Source organism: Motacilla alba, chromosome Z, assembly GCF_015832195.1.
Source record: "Motacilla alba alba isolate MOTALB_02 chromosome Z, Motacilla_alba_V1.0_pri, whole genome shotgun sequence".
Taxonomy (NCBI): domain Eukaryota; kingdom Metazoa; phylum Chordata; class Aves; order Passeriformes; family Motacillidae; genus Motacilla; species Motacilla alba.
The window spans coordinates 42,700,629-42,725,371 of NC_052046.1; the positions used below are offsets into that span (position 1 = coordinate 42,700,629).

Consider the following 24,743-nt stretch of genomic DNA (forward strand, 5'->3'; position numbering starts at 1 on the left):
GAACGAGTGGAGACTTTTCTTTGGCGTTCCTTTTCATTTTTTCCCTTGGTGAGTTTTTGGGTAGGAGATAACATCTAGTAGGGGATGTGTGTCTCTACATCGGGGGAAGACAGCAGCAAAACCAGTCATAAAAATCCATAACCAAACCATATATCCTGCGGCTGCTGGACCCCTGTGGGTCTTACCATTCTCCCCTTATTCTTCTCTAGTCTTTTTTCTACTCCAGTAAGCGATCACCCCTCTGATAGGGCTGCTCCTGACTCATGCCGCCACCAGCACCCCCAGCTGCGGCAGATGCCGCTCGGGTGCTACCCGGAGGCGACAGCTAACAGTGACTCCCACGGGAACGCGGAGCCGTCAGCGGGCATTAGTGATGGTGGCGACGCTGATGTTGTTTTTTCTTTTTTAGCGACACACGAGCAGGACAGGCATCTCCTCGCCAGGGCAACCTCCTTCCGCGCACTTCAGCAGCCCCTGTGCAGAGCGCCGGGCGTTCCCCCGCCGAGGAGCGCGGCAGTCCGGACCCGGCTCCGCGGGGAAGGGCTGGCGCCCGGCCAGGGGCGGCACCGCAGCGAGGGCCCGCCCGCAGCGCAGCCCAGCGCGCCGAGGCGGGCGGCGGCGGGGCCGGGGCCGCCCCGGGGAGGCCGGGGAGGGCGGCGGGGCGGGGCCGGACGGGGCCGTGCCGAGCTGAGCGAAGCGCGCCGCGCCGAGCTGCGATGGAGGGCGCCGAGAGGGCCAGCCTGCTGGGGGAGCGCAGCCTGGGGCCGCCGGCCCGCTTCAAGACGTACCGGCGGCGGTGGTTCCTGCTGGCCGTCGTGTGCCTGCTGAACTGCTCCAACGCCATGGTGAGTGCGGCCGCCTCTCCCGGCGCGGGAGCCGCTCCCCGCAGCCAGCCTGGGGCTGGGAACCTCCTCTGGGGTGATGGGGAAGGGGGCGGCCGCCGGCAGCGCCGGGTGCCCGAGCAGCAGGCGGAGGCGCAGAGCACGCAGGGCGCACAGCCCTTCCCTGCCGCCTCGCTGTGCAGCAGATCTGGAGAGCAATTCTGGCCACTTCTGCGGCTGCTGGTGCGGAGTGAAGACGGGCTGACATGGCTCGCCAGAGCCAAAAGCACCTCCTGTTTCTTCCTAGAAGCAGCCAGGCAATCCTCAGGGCTCTGCCCCAGTGCCCTGTCTCAGATCCACCCCCTCATCCTTGGAGCACCGGAATCAGTTGTACGCGAGCAGTTCGCAGAAGCGTCAGCCTGGCCGTACCTTATGGACGGAATAACAGGCTTTTAGTTTTGAACATTGTCGTTCTGGTTATGACCTAGGCCTTCACGCTTTCCTTTCTGACCAGTGGGATCCGGGACACAGACGAGTAGTGACGGGGGAAGGGCAGGATGGGGCGGGAGGGTGTGTGGGATCTCCAAGAGCACAGCAGGAAGTACCGCCGCGTCAAGTCAGACTGGGATGAAGCGATGATGCGTCCTGGAGCACAGCAAAAGTTGCTGCCGAGTACACTTCGTATGCCATGGGGAGACAGAGAAAGTATTCATCGTCTCTGAGGGTCACATGTTTCTAGCCTAAGAATAGTGGAGCAGTGTTGAAACACCATGGGAGAGGAGCAGGAGTTAAGTCAGCTGCATTGCTTGCCTGTGACAGCAGATTTATCTGGTCAGGAAAAGAAGCAAGCTTCCTTTCAGAGTCTGTTGCATATACAGAACACTATAGGAGTGATTATGCACTGAACAGATGGTTGTATGAACTTCTTTTTGCTTACTCTGCCTTATTCTGAGAGACTTGAAAAAATTGGATGTCAGATCATACCCCACCTGTTGAACAGATTTAAATTCAGTAGTTATGGCGATAAACCCATAAAGTTTCCTCTTATCAAGGCTTAGTATATGAGAAAGAAGCCCAGATCTTTGCTCATCAAGTCATTGAGGACATTGTTGATAATTATCAGACCGATGTAGAATTATTCATGTTCTTGAGGATTACCATGCTGTGAATGCGGGCTGTCTGGCAGACAAGATCAGGCGCTGCAACTTGCAAACATTTAAATGCTTTGAAGGAAGATTAGGTGTTCCGTGATGCAAGAGTGGTGGAGTAGAGAAATAAAAAAACCTAGTGAGAATTTGGCTGTATATGGGAAAAAAAAAAATGAATGCACCTTCTCAATGGAAAATCAGTATATCCTTTAAGAGTGTAAAAATGTGTATGGCAGAAAAGCCCCACTGCTTGCTTGCAGTTAAATTGGCACAGCAGAAGAACATTATGTGACAAGAAGTAAACCCACCCTGCTAGAAGTGGACGGTGACAGCATGGCTGAAGGAAACTGAACCAAGCCTTTTTCAGGATGTCTTGTCAGATTTTGACTTTGCTGAAATCTTAAAGGTGAAACCGAAGGATTTCTTAAACAGATCTTTTCAGTATATCTGCAAGTATTACTGTGTCCTCAGTCTGTTGCTGAAAACTTTGTAGCCCTGGAAGATTGACCTGTTCTGTCTCCTTTGTATCTTGACAACTTCCTGACTGCCCATTGTATTATTTTTCCATGGTATGAAATTAGGCCAAAACTTTACAACTTCGAAACTGGGCACCTAATAAATATTCTAGAGTGGAATTACTGTTTCTAAGCCATTGCAAGGATCTGGAATGGCAACTATGCTAACATATAAAGTTGTAAGTAAACATTTCCTGATGCTAAAGTTTCTTCTAAATGTTCCTGATAAAAATCCCATTAAAATGGGCAAAGTAGTTGAAAGTCTATGAAATCAAAGTGGTTGGTTACAATTTAAAAGTTACAGATGAAAAGATTAATTAGCCAGTTCTGTGATATGAAAAATTGCCCTGCAAGTTGTGTCCTCAACTCCTGTGCAGATGTTGCATGCAACACTTTGTTCTATGTACATCTGTGTCAGGCTCTCTGCAAATGCATGTAGTAAGGACACATGAATTTTGAATTGTCTAACTTGGACCACATTTGCTGGATCAAGCTTCCAGAATGATGCCTTGTGTTCCTCACTCTTGTCCATAGACATGCAGTTTTCTATTAGTGACCTTTGGTGCCACTAGCAGTGGCAATTGAGAGACAGTACTGAGTGGGGGAGACTTTCAGTGTCAAGAAGACAAGGTAGAAGCAACTTAACTGCAGGGCAGCACATTTGGTCATGCAGCAAGCATGGGCTGAGAAAGGAATATTTCTTAGTCTGGTTTAGAGTATGATTGAGCAAAGCCGTACCAGACCATGTGGTGACAGAAGAGGCACTCTTCTCTATATCCTCCTGCTCCATTTCATTGTGTGAAATCCTTTCATTAACTGGAACAGAGTGGAGTTAATATGATATAGAGGCTTTTACACCAACAATAAATATAGCCCCTTACTTATGCTTCTATTACTGACCTGAGTTTAAAAGCCTCTGTCTCTCCCTGCTGTACAAAGTGGGTACTACCTTAGCAGGAATTTGTTATCATTTCCTAAATAGGGCTAATATGGGAATTCCTAGCTGATAATAGAGTGTAAGAAACTCCCGCCTTATCTTAGGAAGGCTGTAAGCAGACATTAGCATAATATCTTGCTGCCTGAAGTCGTGTGCAGAGAGGATGCTGTGACCACAGCTGAGCTTAGATGATTTATCCCCAGCTGTCTCTTGCAGCACTGGTGATGGGGGGTTGAAATAACTCTGCCTGTGGTTTCTCCCCAGATTTGTTTTGCCAAACTTATGCTGTGGTTTTGAGTATGATTTTTTTCATCTGAAGGCTTAATGTTTAAGGGTATTCATGTTTTGCTTGCAGCTGCTGTAGCACATAGCTCCTCACTTTTTTCCTCCTTCCTGTGAAGGTGAGCAGGTGGGAACTTTGTGTTTCACAGGAGGGACTTTCTCTTGCTTTAGCACTGGGGACACAGAAAAAGACAGAAGAATGAAACCAGGAGTGTTTACTGCCCAGTTCTGCGCTCACCAGCTTGGGCAATCTGTGAAGGAGCAGGGGAGCAGAGGGTTGGCGCTAGCTCACACTTGGCCAAGTGGCTCCTGACTCACTAAGTGGAGGACTTACACCACCACTCAGTGTACTTGGGAGAGGAAGGAGAGCTGCACAAGTGGAGCCTGGCATGCTCCAGGGCAGGGTGCACACGCTCCTCACCCACACCTGTCTGCTCCAGCAGTGCCCCTGTAGATACGCATGTGCACACAGCTGCTGCTCTTTTTTTCTGCTACTTCTCTTGAGAGCTGTAGAGACTAAAAGAGACATTTTGGCTAGGATCTGGCCTTTTCTGAAGATCATGCCTCTGTCCTAATGTCCTAAACTCCTGTGTTAGCATGGGTGCTTTCAGGTGGGCACAGGGGCTATTTGCTTCCAATCTGTGTGGCGATTTTAACCTTGAAGATGAGGACTCTGGTGTAAGGGCTTCATCGTCCAGTTGCAGGGGAGAAGGAGGCATCTGAAGGACCTCTTACATCACCTTCTAAGCTGCCTTCAGGTGAATGAAAGAAAGCATGCTGGAGTTGGCAGAATTGCTGTAGGAAAAGCCTGTGTGGGGACTGGTGAGCTGTGCTGGTGCCTGTTCTGAAGCAGAAATTCCCATTTTGTGCAAGACAACCCCCTTGGCTCCTCCTTTTAAAACTGTACATAAAAGGTACTGCAGGGGCATTTATACAGTCCCTTTCTATGGTCAGCAATACAGTATGCTAGACAATGAAAAGCACTCCAAATAGAAACCTTTGCTAGCCGATACCACCACTGACATGGCAAAGTGGCCTGATTCCTACCCTGCCTGATTGAATATACTTGCCTTTCTGCAAATATTTTGCTTTCCACTTTTAGAATCTTGATTTGTTCATGAGGAAAGTAGGGCTTGATTACCAGCTTGCCATTTGTGAAGAACATGTTTGGCACTGCACTTGGCAGGGTTGTACCTGGTTATATGTGTAATGCATCTTTGAGATACAAAAATCTCGTATCTGTCATGTATGCTGTTTTCAGCATACATGACAGCTCACAGCTGTTGCTTACCAAAGTAAGCAGAGTGGAGCTGTCCAAAGTAGAGCCTGTATGGAGTCCTGCCTTCATCCATCACCTTGCTACCGTTGCAGACAGAGAATGGGTGTCTCACAGCTTACCTCCTACAGAAACAGGAAGAAGGACAAACACTGGGTTCCCTTCATATGGGTGGAGGGAAACCAGATCCTGCAGGTGACATTGGTCCATTGGTCCTGGAGAGTCTGTGTGGGAGTGGAAACAGTGAATGCAGTAGGGTGGAAGAACTGAACCAGTAGAAAACGGAATTATAAGGGGAATGAGTGCAGGAGAAAAACAAAAGGAGTTGGGCTGATTCTGGGAGGAAAAGAGTGGCATACTTGTAAACCTTCACCTATCAGTTAAGGGTTTACAAGGATATCAGAAAGGACAGCATAAAAACTTAAAAATGGAATCAGGATGAGAACAGCTGTAACCTGTTTTGATTACAGGAATGCCAATGCAGGCCTGCAGTTGTCATAAGATCATGAGCATAGAATCATAGAATCATGTAAGTTAGAAGGGACATCAAAGATCACCTATTTCCACCCCTCTGCCGTGAGCAGAGACACCTTCCACTAGACTGAGTTGTTCATCCAGCTTGACCTTGAACACCTGCAGACATGGAGAGTCCATAGCCTCTCTGTGCAACCTATTCCAGTGCCCTGTTAACCTTGAAGTAAGTTTCCTACTACCTAATCTAAATCTACCCTCCCTTAATTTAAGGCCATTCCCTGTGATTCTACCACTATATGCCTTGTGAAAAGTCCCTCTCCATCCTTCCTTTCAGCCACCTTTAATGAAGATTAAATCTCAGTTAATGGGGAAGGGACTAAGCAGTCTCTGGCAGGTGCAGGAGAATTAAAATGCCAGCTAGAAGAAGATTAAAGCAGAGGTTAAGAGAGCTGAAAGTGGACCCAGAACCATTCCCAACATCAGTATTAGTCAGATAGTTTGAGTGTCAGTGCCCTGGCGTGGTAAGTTTTGATACAGGCCATTCAATTAAGACTTGGACTTGATGATCCTTGCGGAACCCTTCCAATTCAGAACATTCTGTCATTCTGTGATTCTGTGGTTTTGGTGCCAAAGATGAGTGAAGAAAATGGCCCTTGGGGAGTGGTGGAGAGCAGAATCTCTCTCTGTCTCTGTTCTGCATCCTTGGAGCTTACAGGACTTTGACCTCACCAAGGGAGAGCTTCATCTTCTTTACCTGTTCTACCTGAGGGAGCTTACCTCAGGGCAGCTCCTGTGTAGGTGCCAGCCTTGGCAATGCGAAGTTTCAGAAAAGCATGTTGGGTAAGGGCTCTAGCTTCCAACAGAAGAGCTTATTAACTGCTGTGGGTGAAGTTACCATAACTGGGAAAACCAAAAGCAGAAGGTGGCATACTGACTCTATATTTTCCTGTGTAGGCAAAACTCCACAATGTCATCTCTTTGTTGCAGGGGCATTTGGTGGCCTCTTTGTCTACAGTTGCATCTTGAGCTCCATTACCCAGTTCTGAATATCTGTATTAGAGCAACCATGGTAAACAATGAAACATACTTTTTCTCTCCAGACCCATAAATAGGCCCACTTCCTCTTTTGAGGGACAAGGTCATTCTTGATCAAGCTGCAACTTTCCACCCTCCATGCTCTCACATGGATATGTTAGGACTGGAGCTTTTGCTTAGGATAGGAATATGGGGCAGCCCCTATGCTTGGTTTTCTGCATGAAATGGTTTTACTAGATCTAATGGAATTGTGCCAGTGCTTGGTCCCAGATCACCTAGATGCATACAGTCACTGAACAGAAAATGCTGTGCTTTGGCTTGTAGCATCACTTTTCTAATGATAAAATGCATGGTTGAGCATGTTGTGTAGAGGAGCAAGAGGGGTGAAAATGCACCTGAAGCTGGCTTACAAAATGTATCATCTCTTTAATTGTTTCCTCTAGAATGTTTCATCACCACCATCCCTGCATAGAAAGCATTGAGGAACCAAGAAGTGCTATTGTTGGAAGTGCACAGCTGGGATTTGTTTACCAGCATTTTAGCATCCCATAAGCAAACTAATGCTCATGCCTTAGTAATGCTTGTAACATCTAAATAGTTACATTAGCATTAAACAATTAAACTCTCATCTCAGTCTGATGGAAGTCTGGAAAGTGACCTGGCTTCGTCACCTTGTTGTCTAAGAGTATGGTTTCCTTCAACACCTAACATCTTCCTTCACCAGGCTGTAGAAGCTGAGACCAGACCTTTAAATGATGTCACATAGGTGTGTCTGAGCCCAGCATGCTGATGTGAACTTTGAATTGAATACAGGAGGTACAGCATGGCAGCTCCTTTCAGAAAAGAAGAAAAGGCTGATGCTAGGAGTCCTTGCAAGGCTGCTGAGAGTGTATTCAAAACTTCTCTGTTACTACCATTTACTCATTGCATCCCTGATAGGTGAAAAGCCAAGCTGAAGAATCATTTGAATGTGGCTATGGTCACACAGTGACTCTAAGGAGAAGAAAAACCCATCTCCCCTCTGCTCCTGTCTAATGTGATAGTTTTTATGGTCCCTATAATGTAAGAAAAAAACCCCAGGAACACTGGAAATAACAAGAAGCAGTTTGTAGGAGCACACCTTCATCTGAGATTATCCAAGCCTTTCTCAGTTACACGCCACATCTGATGCTGGTTGCAGGATGCAGGCTGTGAAGAGGAAGTTTGTGATGAAAGAGGGGAGAACCTGGAAAGCAACTGTGGCTGTAGTTGTTTTGTAGAAAGCTATAACTGAAGTTTTTGGTCACTTTTCTGCAAACTTGATAACCTTGAGCATTCAGCAGCAGCAAGATTATCTTCTAACAGTGAAGTAGTCTGTAATTGACATTATTGAATGGTTAGGCCATTTGACAGGTTAGACCAGTCTTTTTTTGAAAAACACCAGGATGCATCTTGGCAAAGAATCTACAGAAACATCCTCTAACTTGTACTGTCTCATTTTCTTTCTTGTGGATGTGATCTCAGAACCTGATTTTAGGATCAAGTAGTTCTTGTAATTCTCATAAGAAACAAGAAGCAGATAGGAACCATGAAATCAGTGTCTAAAATAAAGTTTTGGGAGCTGTGTTCAGATATGGCACTGGAAGAAAAATGTGGATAGTTGTTGAAGTACCTCTTTTGTGTGTACCTCCCTGTTAGGTGTTCTAATACATTAAACAATGAAATCTCTAGGTAATTTTATATCTGTTGAGTATGTCTAGGAAGGCAGGGAATAATGTATCTCTTGGCTGACACATAGTAAAGTTGTTCTTACAAGGCCACATCCAGGTGTTAAAATGGAACTGAAAATACCAGTCCAAATTTAAGGGGATCTTAGCTGCAGAGAGGAGGTGGCAGATTCTGTTTTGAATGAACTCTACTCAGATTTTGAAATCTACTCAGAATGAGTCCATGTGGTTTCCATCAGTTAAGTAAGAGCATCAGAGCCAACCTATTCAACATGGGGACAGGAAAAAGTACTGACTTCTACTTTTGCCAGGCTCCAGCATCAGGACTAGGGGATTGGGGATGAAGCAGTGAAATGTATGTGGTGCTCTGGGCCAAGTAACTGCAGACACTGAAGGTTTGAACTTTTATTACCAGCCTTAACATCACAATTTCAAGGAGAGACTAAGACAGCAAGCCTCCTCACAACTCAGTTTGAGGGAATGCTGAATTACTGTTCTGTTGAGGGTGTTCATGCTTACCGATTTTTGGTCTTTGTTCGGCAGCTGTGGCTGACGTTTGCTCCTGTGGCTGATAAGACAGCTGCTTACTTCCACATTTCCCTGGAGACAGTCAACTGGCTCTCAATGGTGTACCTCCTCATCTCGATCCCATTTGGTCTGGTGGCAACATGGGTCCTTGACAGCGTGGGGCTCCGCTGTGCTGTGAGTTGAAGTTTTCTGCTTCCCTGAGGAAGTTTCACCTAGAGGTAGCAGTAGAAGCACAAAGCAGTAATGTACATGCTTTGAATAGGAGTCTTGCCAAATGCTGCAGAGAATAAGCACATTGAAAGCTCTATCCTAGACCAGTAACATCACCTCTGTGATGGTGGTGGAGAGAGCAGTGGGAAAAGTCAGAATAAAGTTGCATGCTTGCCTTTTCCAGCTTTAGCTTTCATTGTCGTAGCCAACTAACAGGGACAGATACTGTGAACTGACTCTGTGAAGAGCTTTCTGTAATTGGGTCAGATTTGCTGTGGAAAAGTCTTAGCACCACAATTTTGTTGTCTGGGCAAGTTTAAGGAATAGCAGGACAGAGTGCAAGCAAGAGACCTCTGTCAGGTTTGAGCTTGGCCTCTGCTAAGCCAGCTTGTGATCTGTACACAATCCCAGAACTGTGTTGTGGAATGCAGCAGTGAAATGCTAGCATGCTAATAGAATAGAAGAACATTTGCAGGATCCATAAGCTGGATGATTCATTGCCATTATCTTTGGATCGTCACACAAAATATGGGTGATGGTGCAAACTTGATAACAAGGTGTAATTAGTGAACTTCAAATTTCTCATCAGTGTGGTTCTTATATGGGGCTGAGACAGCCACCTTGCTCCCTGTCACACCGAGACACTCCCTAAGGAGGCAGGTAGGATTGGGAGCATCTTGCAGTGGCCCAGAGGGGTGGGGATAGTCTGCAGGCAGTCATTACTGATACCCAGCGTCTCCTGTAGTGCATTTGAGACCTTGCTCATGCTAATCTATTGTATTAAGTTCTGCCCTTCAGGCTTCAGCAACCCTGTTTGTTTCTACTCACTGCAGGTGGTCCTGAGTGCATGGCTGAACATGGTTGGTAGCATCACCCGGATGTTCAGCGTACTGAAGTTCCTGAGCTTGGGTTCCCAGAGTTACTGGTACCTGTTTGTTGGACAATGCTTCTCTGCATTAGCACAGCCTCTTATCATCTTTTCACCAACAAAGCTGGCAGCACTATGGTTCCCAGATCACCAGAGAGCAACAGCAAATATGATTGCATCAATGTGTAAGTGATAGCTGCAAAGTAACATTGCTGCCTCACAGAACTTGCTAGCAATTTATTTGCCTTTCAGAGGCAGCAGGCAGAGGAAGTCCTTCGTACTTCAGCCATTTGCCCTTGCAAATACATCTTCACCCAAAAGTCTTGTAGTGATGTGCAACAACACAGATGAACAAGAAGTGGATATAAGCCACATTCAGGTGCAGTGCTCACCACCCAGACTCCTAACCTTCTTCCTCTCTTCCAGGACCAGGTTGTCATCTTTGCCTAACTATCACATAGGTTGACGACAGCCCTTAATGTTACTAAGACTTTAGTGGCCTTAACTTTGCAGTTTCTAGGAAGGTGTCTTAAATTGCATTGTTGTGCAAGTGGTCACAGTTGCCAAGTTCTGCAACTGGATAGAGGTGAGGTGAGGTGAGGCTCCTGTGGCAATTTTGCCCACTAGTTCATCCAGTAGGAAGGCTGAGCATGTATTCCTAATTGGTATGTATGCGCACACAAACAAAATATACTTGTCTGTCTGCACAAATATGTTGGGGATGCTAAATGGCAGGACTATCCATGCCGAAATCACACCTGCCTTGCTAAGTGCCTGGAATCTGGGAAACTGGATAAGCAGATAAGCTTGCTCTAGTCACATTCCTCTCTTGGCTCCTTTGGGCACAGATAGAGACAGGATACTGCACTTGATAGACCTGTTTCCTCCCTTCATGTGATGCTTTACCCAGCAGCCAAAGAAATCTCTTCCTCTTTTCTCCAAGGACTTGAGAAGTGCTCCAGAAATTAGGCTGGTTCACTGGCTCCAGCTGTGAAGTCTCATAGTACCTGTATGTGTGTGGCAGCCCCATCTGTCCTTCCCTCAAAACAGCCAGCAGCTGCCTTCCTTCCCCATTGCTTTGAAGCTGTAAGGAAGGGTTAGGCATGGGGAAAGAAGAGCACCCCTATGCAGCTTTTCTAATGCTGCTACTGGACTAGAGCATGGGCGCTGTTGTTTAGCAAGAATGGATCTATGGTGTCAGAATGAATAAATTACTTTTGCACTGCTTTTCCTAGAATAGGGTGGATATGATGACTCACCTGGTTTTCCAGTGCTGACACAGACCTTCACCTTTGCTGCTGGAGAAGGAGCTCTGTTGTCAGTGTGGCACAATACAAGCATTACCAAGGACCACTGGGCACTCAGTGCTTTACTGCCCCAAAGGACTGCAGCCTGCAAACAAAGGGCTCTTTTAAGTGAGAGAGCAGCCAGAGAAGCTAAAGAGCATTTTGTTCACACAGCATCCTCAGTCTTTACAGAACCAAATGAATCTAACTATGACAAAGAACAAACCTGAAGAGCAAGGAACAGTGGAATCCCAAGACCTGAAGCTGTTCAGAGTGCAGGCTGAATGGCCTGTGATTGTTGTCTTTTGCAACACCTGCATGTTGCTCTATGGAAGGCGTCCATTAATAAAGCCTGGTTACATCCATAATTCCTGCTATACAATATCAGGATTTAATTTCAAGAAAATTTAAATACTGTCTGGAAGGAGCACCTACCACAGCCCCAGTCTTTTAATCCAGTGCTTAATTAATCCATGGCAAATGTCAACATCTCGATGCTCTTTATGCCCTATGTGTTCAGTCTTGTTGCACCTGTCTGTCAGGTAGGTATCAGCTCTTCTCTACTTTGTCTTGAAAGACTGAATGGCTCCCACCCAGCCACTTAACAGCCAAATTTCCCTTTGCTTCTTCAAACTTGTCTCCATTCTTCCTGTTGCTGATGTGAGCTTTTTGTGTCATCTTGCTCCAATTTATCAGTGCCCACTTCCTGTGTAATAATGCTGAGCAGCACTCAGCATTGCAGTACTGTCAGTATCAGTGCTGCATACAGAAACTGGCTCTACGGCCTCCTGCTGTTAATGCTGTGGGTAGGCTTCCGTGGGCTTTTGTGATAAATATGAACCTTGTGCCCAGGATCCTGCTGAGCAGCTGAAATTACTATGACTCAGGTGTCATGTAATGATTAATGACTCAGCTCAAGTGTTTGTTCTACCCATCACTTGTAGAGACTTACTCAGAGAGAAGCAGTGCAGGGCCAAGACCTCATCCCCCCTGAAGATCACAAGAAATTCTTCTGTGTCAGAAGGACAAAGAGTTGTCTGAGTCCAGTGAAGTGGCCTCTGCTTCATTCATAGGAGTCTTCATTTACTGAAGTCTGTTGGTATAGCATTTTCTTCACCCTGAAGAGTCCCAGTGCATTGGGATTCCTGACCACAAAACACACAGCCCCACTGCAGAGTACTGCAAGCTAGTCCACCAGGACCCCTCGATCATAATGTATAGTTGATTAACTCGGTGGCCTCCTTTCCATTCATAATCTAGGCCATGTAATAGCTCTTCCCAGGAAAAAAAGACAACTAAAACCACGTAATTACTCAAGTGGTCTCAGTCCTTTCAAATTTAGCCCAATGCTCACCTATACCTTTCCAACCCTCATCTACATTTTCTGGAGCTGCTTGCGCATGTTGATAGGTCATGGAAACAGCTGACTAGTTACAGGCAGTCCCCTACAATGCCCCAACATTGTTGCATTTTACCCCAACAGAGATGTAATCCATCTCCTTGGAATAATTAAACAGCAGTTTAATTGTTTCCATGTACTTAGAAGTACATAATATTTCACTAGCATCATAAGCTAGTACTTTCACAAGCACAGAGTAGAAATGCTACAGTTGTGTGCTATAGGATTATTAATGATGCCTCAGAATCATTATAAAACAGACAGGGGTGGAAGTCACCTCTTGGGATCATCTTGTGCAATACCCTGCTCAACCAGCGTTGTCTAGACCAGGTTGCCCAGGTTTATGTTGAGTGAGGTTTTGATCATCTCCATGGATGGAGGTGTAGCAACTTATATGAGCATCTTGTTTTCAGTGCTGAACAGCTGTCTGAGTAAAGAAGTTTATATTCAGGTAGAGTTTTCTGTGTTACGCTTTGTACACCACTGAGAAAAGCCTGGTTCCATCTTTATAATTGCTGATCAATGTTCTTTTCTCCAGTCCCAGCTGTCCCAGCCTCCTTAGGTATAAGAGATGTTCCAGATCTGTAGTCATGTCTTTGGCCCTTGACTGGACTGCTCCACTAACTTGGTACCTTGTATCAAGGAACCCAGCATTGGACTTGGCACTCTGTATGTTTCTCACCAGGGCTTAGCAGAGGAGGATCATGATCTTCCTCCTGTTCTTCCTGATGCAGCCCAGCTTGCTATTGGACAGCTTTCTGCAAGGATTCATTGCTGGCTTATAGTCAACTTGCAATCCACCAGGACCCCACATCCTTCTCGGCAAAACTGCTTTCCAGGAGCTTCTCCAGGCTGATGAGTCCCACCTCTTTTAGTGGCTCCTCACATGACAGAAGCTCCAGTCCTCTAATCATCTTTTCTCTTTTCTGGACCGGTAAATTCATGTCTCTTACACTGGGAACCTGAGAACTGCTCACAGTTCTCCAGATATGGACTTGTTAGTGCTGAGTAGAGGGTAAAGACCAGCTCCCACTGACAACACTGCCTAATGCTGAGCCCAGGATAGTGGTGGCTTTCTTTATCAGAAGGCTGTGTTGCTGGCTTGTGGTCAAGTTGGTGTGCGCCTGCCCACTCCTCCTCTGGTCCTTCTCTGCATAGTTGCTTTCCAGTTGGTGAGTCTCAGGGGGTACTGGTGAATGAGTTATTATTCTTCCTGAGGTACAGCATATTGTATTTCCTTTAGTCAAACTTCACAAGGTTTCCCTCTGCCTATTTCTCCAGTCTATTGCAGTGGCCTCTGAGTGGCAGTATGGCCATCTCTTCTGCAAGTCACTCCTCCTGCAAACTAGCTGTGGGTGCATTCTGTCCTGTCATCCAGGTAAACTGTATGGCCCCAGTATCAACCCCTGTGGTGCATCACTGATGATGGGCCTCCAGCTGGTCTTCATGTCAGTGATGACAATCCTCTGGGCCCAGCCATTCAGGTAGATTTCAGTTCATCTCACTGCTCACTTGTCTAGACAGTACTTCATCAGCTTGTCTGCAAGGTTGTTACAGAGACAGTGTCAATTGCTCTTTCCTCATCCATCCAGCAGTTGTTTCACTGTATAAAAGCTTCCAGGTTAGTTAAGCATTTTTCCTTTTCACCTTATCATCCCTCATGTGCCTGGAAATGGTGGCAAGGATTGATTGTTTCATGACCTTCCCAGGGAACAAAGTAAAACTGAAAAGCCTGAAGTTCCCTGGATTGTCCTTCTTGTTCTTGAAGACAGGAGTGACATTTGCTCTCTTCCAGTCCTCAGGAGCCTCTTAGAATTGCTGTGGCCTTTTAAAGGTAACCAAGAATGGCCTTACAATGGAAACAATCTCTTACTTCAGCACTGATGTATCCTCAGTCCCGTGGATTTGTGTGTCTGGTTTACTTAATGTTCTCCAACCTAGTCTTTCTCCATTGAGGGTAAATCTTTATTGCTTCAAACTTTACCTCTGATCCCAGGGCTGAAGATCAGTCTTACCAATCACAGAAGAGGTGAAGAAGGCATTGAATACATTGATGTTTTCTGTGTCCTTAATCACTGAGTCTCCTGCCCCATCCAGCAACAGGCCCACATTTCTCTTTCTTTTTGCCGCAAACGTACGTAAGGGGACCTTTCTCATTGCCCTTCACCAGACTCACCGGGCTGGCTTTGGCTTTCCTAACCCCATCCCTGCACACTAGTAGAAAAGCAGTTTTACTTATTCGACTATTTGCAGAACGTTGCCTTAACATTAAAAAATTGTTGCCTGCAACTTTGGATGTTCCCAAGCTGAGTCCCAGGAGTGCTGCTTCACACACTGCTCAGCTCCAGCCCCATAATAATGCAACTGCCTCCTCCTGTAAAAAATCTGCAAGATTCTCTGCTGCCATGTAATTTTTGTACTAGATAAGTAGCAGAGATCAAGTTGTATACCTGCCTAGACTTTGCAAAGGAAGTATAAAGGCTTGAAAGGTCTCAGGAATGACCTAGTGTCACTTTTTTGTTCATGGCCTTTTGACAAAGAAAAGTAATGGCTTCCTGGTGACGCTTATAAAGAGCATTGCCAGCAGTTTGAGGGAGGTCCACATCTGAAGAACTGTGTCTGGTTGTAGATTCCTATATATAAGAAGGATATGGACATATTAGTGTAAGTTCAGTTAAGAAGCCACTAAGACAATTAGGGGAAAAGAGCATCTGTCATGGCAGCAGAGGCTAAGAGAGTTGTGGCTGTTCACCCTTGAGCAGAGGAATCCTCTACACAATAAATACATGCCTAATAGCATAGGGGAATACAGAAAGAAAAATACCTCTGTAACTCCTGCTATGTAACACCAGGACAGATGATACAGATTCACCCATTTTAATTTTGTTCCTTCAGCTAGACATTTACTGAGGCAGCCTTGTGAGAGTGAGGACATCATAGTCCATAGTTGAAAAACAGTTTACACGAGTTAGGAGTTGAAGAGAGATCGTTTTATAGAATGAATTTCGTGGGGGTGAGACAACAGATGTGGCAAGAGTAAGATCACACAGTCAACTTTTCCAAATGTTCCCCTCCTGCTTCTCCCTATATATGCCTTGTATTGTCCTTGTTCATTACAGTGCTGCAAACTGCAGCTGTGATGCTGGCAGGCAGTAGGGGTGGATACATGATTCTGACTGCTTGCATGAAAAAATATTTCTCTTCTATTTCCTTCCAGCCAACCCCTTGGGCATTCTTATAGCAAACTTGTTGTCCCCTGCACTAGTTCCTGAAGGAAAGCACATTCCATTGATGGTAAATGAAAACTGCTTTAATCAGTCAGCTGGGCTGATTTATGTCCAGCTGATTTATTTGTTTGGAGGTGGTGAAGCTGGAAAGACTGGTAACTTGTCTTGTCCTTCTGTTGCATAGCTGGGTATTTATGCTGTCCCAGCAGTAACAGCCTGTGCTCTTGCAACTCTGGGGATTCACGAGAAGGTCCCGCCAACGCCTCCATCAGCCAGTGCCACCAACTCCAACTCACAGCCATTCTTCACAGGGCTCAAAATGGTAAGTGTTGCAGCATAGGGACTGCCATGCTGGAGTGAGGGATGCAGCCCTGCAAGGCAGGGATATGCTGAACAATCAGCTTACAAAACAGACTCTGAATGCCTCTCCTCCAAACCTGCCATGGAAGCCCCTTGAAGGAGATCAGTATCCCTTCCTTCGTCAGGCAGTGGAAGCTGCTCACAGCAAAGCTGCAACAGATGCTATGTACAGGCATACTTGGGCTTATCCAAGAGGAGCATACAACCTGAATCTTCTGAACACATGTGGTAACAGTTAGGATAGCACACGGCAAAGCAAAAGAAGAATTTGAGCACTGAAGAGTTTCTTCCTCCCTAACATGGTCCCCATTGTATCTTGTCCTCTGGCTGAACTGCCAGGACAAAGCCACACCTTCGTCAATGATCACGGGGTTACCTTGTCAGCAATTTCAACTGAGGAGTCAGAGCCACTGACCCTTAAGTCTGCTGTCACAGACAACCCTTTTTACTCCTCCACTCATTTACATTAATTTCTTTTTTTAGCTCCTGAGAAACAAGCCATACATCATTCTGGCAGTGTGTTTTGGAGGAGGAATTGGGATGTTCACCTGCTTTTCAGCTCTGCTAGAACAGATCCTTTGTGAAAAGGGGTATTCAAATGTGAGTCTTCTTCCTTTTCTCCCCATTGTCCACATTGTCTGTGAAACAATCAGACTGATATTCCCTCATAAAGGACTCACAGGAGAATGAAGACAATTGAATATGCTGCAGTCTCATATCTTATTTGCTCATGTTATCTAATATAGATTAAGCAGCAGATTAATCCAGAACACAGTCAGACTCTTAGTATAATAGATGACCTGCATTTTCATTACTGCCCATGGCCAGGCTCCCACTTGCAAACAAAAAACTTTTTAGGAAAAAAGAATATTGTGATTTTTCTAAGCCACTCTAGAGCACTGCTCTTTATGCAGCCTTCTGTCACCTACTCCAGAGTAGAATGGTGCCCCGGCACCACGCCCTAGAGTGAAGCTGACTGCTGAGCAAGCACCTTTTTTCTCTGCACATATTTACATGAAGCCAGGGCAGGAGAAGAGGTCAGTGGTACTGTGACAGCTGTTTCTTCATCCTTCTCATGACACCAGCAGGTGCTGCTTTTACAGTTCATCACAGTATGTGCACAGCTGGTTCCTGCTGCTCTCTCCCTCCTGAATATTAGGAGCCCCCCCCTGCCCAGTTCAGGTGTTTCCTCTCAGCAGGCTGCACTTAAGTCCTGGTGTTTGTATTGCCATGGGAGTCCTCTTAAATCACCTCTCCAGCTGTTACATATGTACATTAATATGTCTGGTCTCTGTCCAGACATGCTCCCAGATCTGATATCTGGTTCAGGGCTCCATAGCCAGGTCACATTTTGCACACTCCATTTTAACTGGAAATCTCTTAAACTTTGCAGCCTTGCTTTCTGTGCATCCTGATTGTGTCTCTGTGTGACTGACTTGTCCTAGCCTTTTAGCCAGAGAAGCTATTCCATATACCCTTTCCTTCCAGTGCCCCTGAGGGTCCCAAAAAATGTTTTTCCAAGTCTGTTAAAAGCTTCTCTGCTTTCAGGATTGCTGTCTGCATTTGAATTCTTATGGAGCTGAAGAAGTGCTACAAGCAAAGGGCAGTCACTGCAGGCAACAGAGCATGTACCCTATCCTAGCCACTGCTCACTGCCTCTCTAGTTAGACACAGCCAGTGTCTCCTCTAACATGCTTTGGGTGTGCCAGTGCAGGTCCCTGGCAAGAAAAGGGCCAGGAGGGTAATTATAGACATCAGCAGGTACCAAGGCAGTTGGGCCAGTTGCCACCTGTGTGGACAAAGCACCTGACTGCCCCTGGAAGAGCCCAGTGGCTCCAGGCTGGAGTATTTATTGCCAGGGACCTGCTATGGCTCTGCATCCAGCCTCCCTTGACAGGTGTACAGAGACTTGTCATCCTTTGGGAGTGCTGTCACCCTGCTGTCCCCACACACTTGTAAAAGCATCTGGACTCTGTCATTTGTTATTCAGAGCCCTCTGAAGGCCTCAGCTACTGCAATGGGCAAGGAAGCTTTTCCTACCTCAGTAAGTGGACCACTGGTAGCTGGCAGATGGGTCAGTGACATTAAAACCTCTTTCCTAACTGCTCTAGTTTCTCATTACTTGTTCTTCTGCCCTCCAGGATTTTGCTGGCCTGAATGGTGCACTGTTTACGGTCTGTGGTTTGTTGGGTGCTTTCCTGCTAGGCATGTATGTTGACCGGACAAGGAAGTTCATAGAGTCCACCAAGATCAGTTTCTGTCTGAGTGCACTTGCCAGCATCATGTTCGCAGTGGTGAGTTCTCTCTTGCATTGTGCCATTCCCATGGGCTTATCTCTGTTGCTGCCTGATAAATCATCAACTTAAACCAAGGTCATTTGTGTCATAGTGGTTTTTAAGCCCTGTGTTACGCTTTGGGATTATCTCTTTGGGCTAGGAGTTTCTTGTTTTAAAGAAAAACCCTTTACTGAGGATTTGACAGTCACTGTGGACCCTGAGACAGACTGATTTGGGATAAACAGGCATAATTTTACTTCTCCATACTGGATCACTGTATTTGCTTACTTACTCCTGAGACCATTGTTTCAAACAAAAAAAGAAAGGGAATTGCTAAGTATTTATATCACAAAAATGAACAAGAGTGTCATGTTTTTCCAACTCCTGCCTTTAACAGTGGTGAATGTTAGGGTTGTAACATTGGTGGAAAGGACCAAGTTATATTCTAGTTGTGAAGTAGTTCCTTGAGGGGGACAAGAGAGGCAGAAGAGGAAAACATTTGAATTTAGCCAGGAGAGGAATGCACAACCTGGAGACTTTACACCCATGGGGGCAGGCTACAAGTACTGCACTCAAGCACAGCCATTGCCAGTGGGAGCCATCACACAGCAGGAATCTGATCACAACACACAGCACCACACAGGACCCAAAATGGTGCAGGTTTCTGCTTTCCTAGTAGTCTTATTCTGGGCATTTCTCTTGTGTGATAAAAAATCCAGACTTTCACTAGAGGGTGATCACACTTCCCTCCATTTGGAAGACACAGACAAATATAATGCTTTTGTCAATGTAGGACAAGGTGCCTAAAGCACACCTTGAATTTTCCCCTTTCGTATTCTGGCTTTTTTTTTTTTTGAGGATGATCTGAATACAAGCCAGCTTGCCTGGACTCAGGTGAAGCACTGAATAGCTAAAAGGCTATGTTGGGAGCAATAAGCAAACCTATTCCTCCCGCCCTTCCCTCCTCACCTTCATCCCATACAGCTGAACTGTTAGTTCAAAGAAGTAGAACAAAAATCACCCATTCAAATCTGTTTGATCCCTTTGTGCTTCGAACTTAGATTCCAGACACATAGAGTTTTCCTTGACTTAACCAGTTTAGCTAGGCCAGGTTTGCTGCCATCCCAGGACAGACACCTTATGTTCTTCTGTGGGAATTTTTTACATGGTCAAGGAAGGAGGTACTAGCAGCATGCCTGCAAAGTACTTCGTCTTTAGTAGCATTGGCTGAACAAGGTCATGCTCTTTCCTCCAGAGTTAGGGACAAGGCTGTTCTAGGCACTAATCTAATCTCCAGGTTTTGTAAATATTTCAGGTGTTTTTTTGTTTGCTTTTTTGTTTGGATCTTTTGATGTTAAAATCCTAGTGTTACAAATGTGTGTCTGACTGATTTTCCCTATCATTGAGCTGCAGCAACCCAGAATTCTCACAAGTAACCTAATGCAAACATAATTTCCAAATTGTTATTTTGCTTTGGGACAATGGTGTGTGTTTCACTTGGCCCCAGAGAGATGTTGAACATACTACTGGTAAATGACTGACCGGTGAAGTTACTGTAGGACAACGACACCAGTGCTTTTCAGATAATTCTGCTGATCCTTTCCAGACTTCAATTCAACAAACTTCAATTCCATTTCATAGCCTTCTGTTGACTCTAGAGGGCTGAAAGTTAAAAATTCATTTCAGGAAAAGGTAGGGAATATACTGATGAGTCACCCCCAGAGACTTCCTGCAGGTTAAAGGTTCAGAGACTTTCTGCACAACAGTGCTGACATTGAGACTTTGGTATTGTTTTTTTTTTTTGCCTGCAGACTTCTCGGTTCAGACATCAGGCCATCACGTTGGCCATCACCAGTTCGCTCTTTGGTTTCTTTGGTTTTGCCATCTACCCCATTGCCATGGAGCTGGCTGTGGAGTGCTCCTACCCCGTAGGAGAGGGCACATCTACAGGCCTGATTTTTGTTGCAAGGTAAGCAGGCAGATTAAATCCAATTGACACATGAGCTTGGGTTCCAACACTCACACACACACAGGGGTGTGGGTGCAGATACAGACATCAGTGCTTGCCATCCTGCTGAATGTCTTTCTGGTGTCTGTGCACATGCCCCTGGCAAGGGGAGCTGGCTGGCTGAGCCACAGAGTTGAAGAGCTAGATGTTTTAAAACAGGGAGGACTATGTGGAAGAGGTGCAAGAAAAGCAGTAAGGAAGATGAAGGTCTCCCTTGGTTGGCACAAAGCATGATTTAATCATGCCCAGCACCGCCTGCCTTTGAAGTAGATGGGGGCTGCATGCCAGATAGAGGCACCCATTCCCACAACAGTACAGGGACAAGTCAGTTCCCGGTGCTCTGTTGAGGGACAATGACTGTCCTTCCAGTTACCAATTTACCTGCCTAGGGCTGGCTCTGGACTTCAGCAGGAATGACTTGCTGGAGCTCTAAGCAGTGACACCAGTGATCTGATGCCATGTGTTTGTGTCAGGAGGAGGTGCAGCAGCAAGAAACGTCAGTGAGGGGCATCAGACATTGCCTTTGAAGGCTGTTGTCTCTTACTGGTTGTGGACTTAGTGATTGCTGCCAGACAGCTGTGAAAGAGGAGGAGGCTGAAGCCATAGCCTTTTTTGTATCCTCAGTCCTGCAGTGAGAAGTGTTTCCAAGTCTCTGCCCAGTGAATATGCCTGAGGTTTTTGACAGGGTGTAGTTCAACACCTGCTCACCTTCAGAGGAGTATATAGTGATCCTGCCACACTGGCCCTGTGTCTGAAATTGACCTGGACGCCCTGTGGGGCAGAACCAGTTAACCAAATGCCTGGGTCAGAGGAATCCAGCAGTAGCTTTCTCTGCTAGAAGGACTGTGCTGCAGAAAGAGACATCATTCTCTTCCAGCTGGTGAAGGGGGCCCTGTCTGCAGCACTGGTACCTCAGGTAACATAACTGCATGTTGGCTTCTCCCCACAGCCAGATTGAGGGTGTGATTTTAATGATTCTTCTACAAGCTCTCACAGTCCGTGTTTCTGAGGATCCATTTTCTACCTGTGCCCTTGACCAGGATGGAGCCCTGGACTGGACAAGTAAGTATGTCCTTAGGAAATTATGCTGGACACTCGGTTACACCCCATGTACTTCCCACTCTCCTCCAGGTCTCAGTGTAAGGAACCCTGCAAGTCTGATTCCTATTGTAGAATATCTTCTAACCCCCTTTCTGAATCTGATGGTGCACTCCTTGCTGCTCCTGCTAAGCCAATCCTGCAAGATTGAAATAGAAAGAAATGTAAGGTGCCATGAATGCCACTGCTGGCTCTGGGTTGAAATTCCTCTTGCGTACCCTGCAGAAAACTTGAGTTTCTTAAAACTAGAAAGCAGCTGTTCTGAGGGGAAAACACTGTCCATGTAGCTGATTGTCCAGGGCTGATTTTCATATTGGAGGCCAAGAGAACAAATGCTTTGACTGAAAGCTACATCCCTTTATTCTGCACACACAGCTGCCTGTATTTGTAACATACTCATATAGCTTAGTTCTCACTTACTCGAGATTTCCCTTCCTTTCCCAGCTGGTCAGAAAAGACAGCAACTGAGATCACATAAGTGTTTTCAGTGCAGGCTAAACCCTAATCGTGATCTCTCAGCTGGTTCATGTTTGTGAAATACTGACACCTGGAGATACCATAAGCAAAGGCTGACCATCACCTATTAAATATATGCTACTTGGCTGAGCAGAAACTCCCCAGAATAAGGTCTACTAGCTGTAAGGGATTAAGGCTTCATAATAACTGTCCCTGAAAAGCAATTTGACTGCTTCATCTCTGAAAGCCTGCAATTTGCCATTTAATCATATCAGAGCAGGATCTTGGGATTAGGTACCCATTCATATTCCTTTTGTGGTCTGATACATACAGGAAAACCTGTGGAGAAGGGGATGAAGATGTTCATTTGGAACACTGGTGAAATTAGAACTAATTCCAGGTTTTGCTGCATAGTCTTTTAGATATACTTTTTCTTTCCCTTCAGAAAAGATTCTTTAAACACAAATTTGTCATTAATAAAAGTTCATGTTAAGCGTACTTTTCTACACGTTGCTCTCAGATGATATTACAAGAAGCACTACCTGTGAGGACCTGTTCCCTTGTGGAGCTCAAGTGATTTGATTCAATCTTTTTTGTAATGTTTTTCACTAACCCCCCAAGACACAAATGTGTACACTTACAGAAAGATGCACACTCCTACAAGTACAACATGTGCTCTGATGTAAGACCTCCAACCTGGGGGTTCATGCAGGATACAGAGTTCTGGAAGCCTTCCACATTACTTAAATACTCTTCCTATGCCAGTGTTAGGTAAAGCAAGATTTGTCTGTTACCAAACTGGTAATGTCCCACTGTGGTCTGCACCCTGTCCTCAGGGGTATCCCTTGGCAGGAGGTCAGACAGAATGTGTCATTCTGGGAAGCTGACCTGTAAATTTCGGCACCCATGGGGAGTTTTGGATTCATTGCCTAAAAATGTGTCTCTCTCACAGCTCCAGTCCTGGTGCTGGCTGGCCTCTGCAGTGGTATGGCTTGTTTCTACGTCATCTTCTTCCACACTGACTACAAGCGGCTCCATGCTGAGACAATCAGTGCTGATTTGGTCAAGGCAGAAGATGCAACAACAGCACATGTTCCTGAATCCTAAACAGGCCAAAAGGGGATGCCAAGGGCCAGGACTCAGATAGTAGGCATGGACCAATCCTGAGCTGGTACACTGGGATATCTGTGTCATGTTGCACAATAAGCAAGGACTAGAGCATACAGCACCTCTGCTGTGCATCTCTCAGTCTTGTGTTTATTTGGGGATCTGGGCTGTTAAGAAAGGCTGTCCTGCCAGAAAGGTCAAAGTGGCAATGGACAGCTATGCTCGCAACTAAAATTTTTAGCTGACTTGATTCAACCTAAAGAAATGCCACTGTGGAGGGTAGCATTGTATTTCAGCCATTTTTAAATTTTCATGTATGTGGATCAAGGGTGAAGGTTTCAAAAAGATAAAAGCTGTGCCTACCACAAACCCAGTGGAAAACTTTGCATCCTTCTAAGGAGTTTGCTTGTTCCTACAGCTCCAGCTGTGCTCTCACTAGTAAGCACTGATGTTTGTCAAAAGGAGCAGGAAAGAAGTCTGAAACCAAAGTGAAACAAGATTGTTTAAACCTGTCAGAAGAATGAGATAGCTGTCTTTTGCAATAGTAGCTGGTCGGTTCAGCAGCCCTGGAACTAACACACCAAACAGATTAACGCTAAATTTACCTTCCACTTCTGAATTCCACTGTACTGGGAAGCAAGAAGCACTTGATACTTTATAATTTTATATATTTACAAATGTTTATGTTTTTTTAATAAAGGGTGGTTTAAGAAAGGATTAACTTCTCACTGTATCATCTTTTAAAAAGTATTTTATTTTTAAAATAAAATAGCAAGGGTGTGTTGGATCTGCTGTGCAGCACAAAGCAAAGTGCTGCATTGTGTGCACAGTGTGCTTACACTGACAATGTGTGAAGTAAAAATCTCAGATTAATCTCAGATTCTTAAAATGACCATGTGAAATTAGGATAAACTATGGTTAGCTCTGTTTTCAAGGATAGGTTAAAGGAGTAAGGAAATACTGTTAGCAGCTGTCTGCAAAATCTGCTGTTGCCCTGGTGAGAGAGTCTGCCTTGCACCAGCTGAGACACTATTATCTTTATCCAAGCACAGAAAAGAGATGATAAAAAGGGGAGACTTTTCTGTTTACTAATGCATGAGACATAAAGGTGTGTGAGGCTCTTTTTGGATTCCTGATGAGTAGTTGCTCCCTCACTCTATGATTTGTCATACCCTGACAGCGTGCCATAAAGGCGTGATGGCACTGCCAAGCAGTGAGGCCAGACAGCTCATGCAGGTACCTGCTTTGCAGCATCAGCTGCTCCTGCTGGCTCAGCTAACTTCACATTTCATGTTTAGAACAAAAGAGGCTTGAGTGTCCATGCTAGTAATTTCCACCACAGCTGAAGGAGACTTTCTGCTGTGTACTCTTCTCTTCAAGACTGTATAACTGATCTATCTCACATCTCACTTATAGACATGCCTTTCCTTGGAAAACCTATGGAAAATGTGAAGCTGAAATCTTAGCAGAACAGAGGGATTTTGATGTTAAGGCATGGGCCAGGTATGGGGGACCTGTGTCCTTTCCATGACCCCAGCAGAGACCTGTACAATTAGGTCTGTAGGTGTCACTGGAAAACTGCAGAAAGCCTCCTGCAAAGGTGAACAGTCCTGGCTGTGGTTGAGTCTCACTAGAGCCCTTCTGTTTTTGTGAAGACAAAGGAGAGGAGATGGGACAGTCATGTCACTGGTCCCACTAAGCAGTGAATCAGGGAGAAGCCTTCTGA

General features: G+C 45.6%; 1 protein-coding gene across 1 annotated transcript; it reads left to right on the forward strand.

Annotated features, from left to right (window-relative positions):
- Positions 1–663: 663 nt before the first annotated feature.
- On the forward strand, positions 664–23,734 carry SLC49A3 (solute carrier family 49 member 3). Its single transcript, XM_038125082.1, has 10 exons — positions 664–845; positions 8,738–8,896; positions 9,766–9,985; positions 15,703–15,779; positions 15,897–16,034; positions 16,556–16,672; positions 18,214–18,366; positions 20,160–20,317; positions 21,306–21,418; positions 22,863–23,734. Exons 1-10 carry the CDS (start codon positions 717–719, stop codon positions 23,015–23,017), a joined length of 1,419 nt encoding a protein of 472 aa, XP_037981010.1. The 5' UTR covers positions 664–716; the 3' UTR covers positions 23,018–23,734.
- Positions 23,735–24,743: the final 1,009 nt, after the last annotated feature.

Bases quoted from the DNA above. Each gene is read 5' to 3' on its own strand.
- SLC49A3 (XM_038125082.1), top strand. From the start codon at position 717: ATGGAGGGCGCCGAGAGGGCCAGCCTGCTGGGGGAGCGCAGCCTGGGG. The intron at 846-8,737 runs GTGAGTGCGGCC...TTTGTTCGGCAG, and splicing joins TGAACTGCTCCAACGCCATG to CTGTGGCTGACGTTTGCTCC. The intron at 9,986-15,702 runs GTAAGTGATAGC...ATTTCCTTCCAG, and splicing joins AAATATGATTGCATCAATGT to CCAACCCCTTGGGCATTCTT.